This window comes from Myotis brandtii, unplaced genomic scaffold (assembly GCF_000412655.1).
Source record: "Myotis brandtii unplaced genomic scaffold, ASM41265v1 scaffold454, whole genome shotgun sequence".
NCBI classification, from domain to species: Eukaryota; Metazoa; Chordata; class Mammalia; order Chiroptera; family Vespertilionidae; genus Myotis; species Myotis brandtii.
Genome location: NW_005367354.1, coordinates 1969449 through 1971534, shown reverse-complemented (window position 1 = coordinate 1971534; position 2086 = coordinate 1969449). Strand labels below are relative to the sequence as shown.

General features: G+C 47.3%; 1 protein-coding gene across 2 annotated transcripts in view; it reads right to left on the bottom strand.

The window, feature by feature from the left end:
- HADHA (hydroxyacyl-CoA dehydrogenase/3-ketoacyl-CoA thiolase/enoyl-CoA hydratase (trifunctional protein), alpha subunit) overlaps positions 1–2086 on the bottom strand; it is a 30289-nt gene that overhangs the window by 27426 nt on the left and 777 nt on the right. The window contains exon 1 of one of the 2 annotated variants that reach the window (XM_005874890.2): positions 1801–1978. The exons of the other annotated variant lie outside the window; for it this stretch is intronic. Within the exon in view, the coding sequence (XP_005874952.1) occupies positions 1801–1870 (70 nt within the window). The 5' untranslated portion in view covers positions 1871–1978. Of the gene's footprint in view, positions 1–1800; positions 1979–2086 lie in introns of those variants that run through there. 2 annotated transcript variants of the gene reach the window in all.

Here is a 2086-nt window from a genome sequence, read left to right as displayed (position 1 = left end):
GGAATCGAACCTGGGACCCTTGAGTCCGCAGGCTGATGCTCTATCCACTGAGCCAAACCGGTTAGGGCGAGCCATAGTTTCTTACTTGTGAAAACATAATGCAAATATTTATATGTGTATATATTTCTATATTCAAATATAAAAAAACTAAGCTTGTAACTTTTAATTACACATGTAAAATGTAAAAATTATTTTAAGAATTCTCAGATATACAGAATCACAGTTTCTCAGGGCAGAAGTTAGTTAACAGCTAACATTTACTGAGCACTTACTCCATAAAAAACTGCTTTACATCTAGAATAACTCCTTTAAAGCTCACAAGGTGAGATTATTCTCTGTTTTACTCCCAAGGTCATCAGAGCGTAAAAGGCAGAGCCAGAATGAAATCCAAACTCCTCTGTCATACTTTCTCATTTCAAAGTAAATCCATAGTCTCAATCATTCATTTTACAGTTGAAGAAAATAAAACCCATTACATTAAGGTATTTGGCCAGTCACACAGGTAGTGACTAGAAAACACATGACTTGATTATCAACTCAAGTGTTATACCCACTGCTAATCCATAAGAAGTACCTTAAAACCAATGCAAGTGCAGGTTAAAAAATATACATTCAATTTTTCTACAGTGTTAAGCAATAAATGTGGAAAACAGGAAACAAAACTGTAAGGTAACATGGCCAAATACTAACAGCAGCTATGTGGTGAATAGTAAGAGAATGGGTGGTTCTTTTCTCTTAGTCCCTTTCCCCAATCTTTATATTTCAATTTTGTTATTGTGATTGGCGCACACCCACACAGGTGTGTGCGTGTGCACATACATACACAACACACACACACCTGTCCTGTGCAGACTAAAAACGGTGGCTGAAATAAGGAAATAGAAGAAAAAAAAAGGTTCAATCATTCAAAATTAATCCCTTAAAGTAAAGGGAAACTCCAGCTACCGGTCTAAAATCAGCATTCTACCCCTGTGATTAGGGAGGACGGCACAATGCAAATGAAATCTCTCGTGAAATCATCCGCATGTAGGAGAACACACAATGAGAAAAGTTAGTCACATTTCAGCTTACAGATCTGACATGGAAGGAAAACGCTTGAATTTCCACAATTACCCACTTCCACCCTTTTCATTGCCAGCTTGGCGAGAGAAAGACAAAGCGAATGAAAGCTAACAGGGTATCTATCACATTTTATCCCATAAGATACACGTATTGGCGTTATTTTAAAAATGTTTCTTATAGCCGGTTGCAGAACCTCCCCTTGAAATTCAACACGCTGGGATTATTGAACAGCAACGGCTGAGCTTCCTATTAAAAAGTGTAAAAAAGGCTGGTGAATTCTGTCCAAGCAGCTTTTAGGGTAGTTCTTGCTACGGGCAAGCTGTCGTGGAGGCACAGAGGCGTGACCGACCGGAGTGTCCCGGTCCCGGACCTCCCGGTCTGGTAGGGCAGGTTCAAGGCCGCCGTTACAGGAGGTGAGAGGGGCGTGAGCCCAGACGTGCGGCGGGGAGACGCGCGGCAAGTGCCAGGCCGGTGCACCGGACTCGGGAACATTAGAGGTTACGGAGCCTGAAACCCGTACTCGGCTCGGAGTCATGAGAGAGGAAGTGACAGTCCTTTCCCAAGGACACGGGAGACCGGGTCGCAGGGCAGCATCTCCCCTGCCCCCCCCTAACCCAGGGCTGTGGCCCCGGGCGGGGTCAGGGAGCGGGCAGCGAGTGGGGGACGCGGGTCCGAGGTCGCCCTAGTCTCCGCAGGCGTTATACCCGGGGGTCCGGGGCGCCCTCAGCCAGGCCTCACCTGAGCAATGGAGCGTCCTGGAGGCATTTGTGAAGCGTCTGAGGCAACCGATTGCGCGGGAGGCCACCATCTTGAGCAGAAGAGGACGAAAGTGGAAAGAGCTTCAAGTGCTGGGGGGCCAGGCCAAAGACTTTTCTTTCCCGCAGCCCGGCCCCGGGCAGGCGCCTGACGCATTGCCTGACTAAAATCCCGACGCTGAGTTGCCGCGGGCCCCTTAACCCTGCCCTTCGCTCCCGGATAAGGGGACGAAAAGGACCCTTTCCTTGCTGGAAGGAAGGCGGCCCAT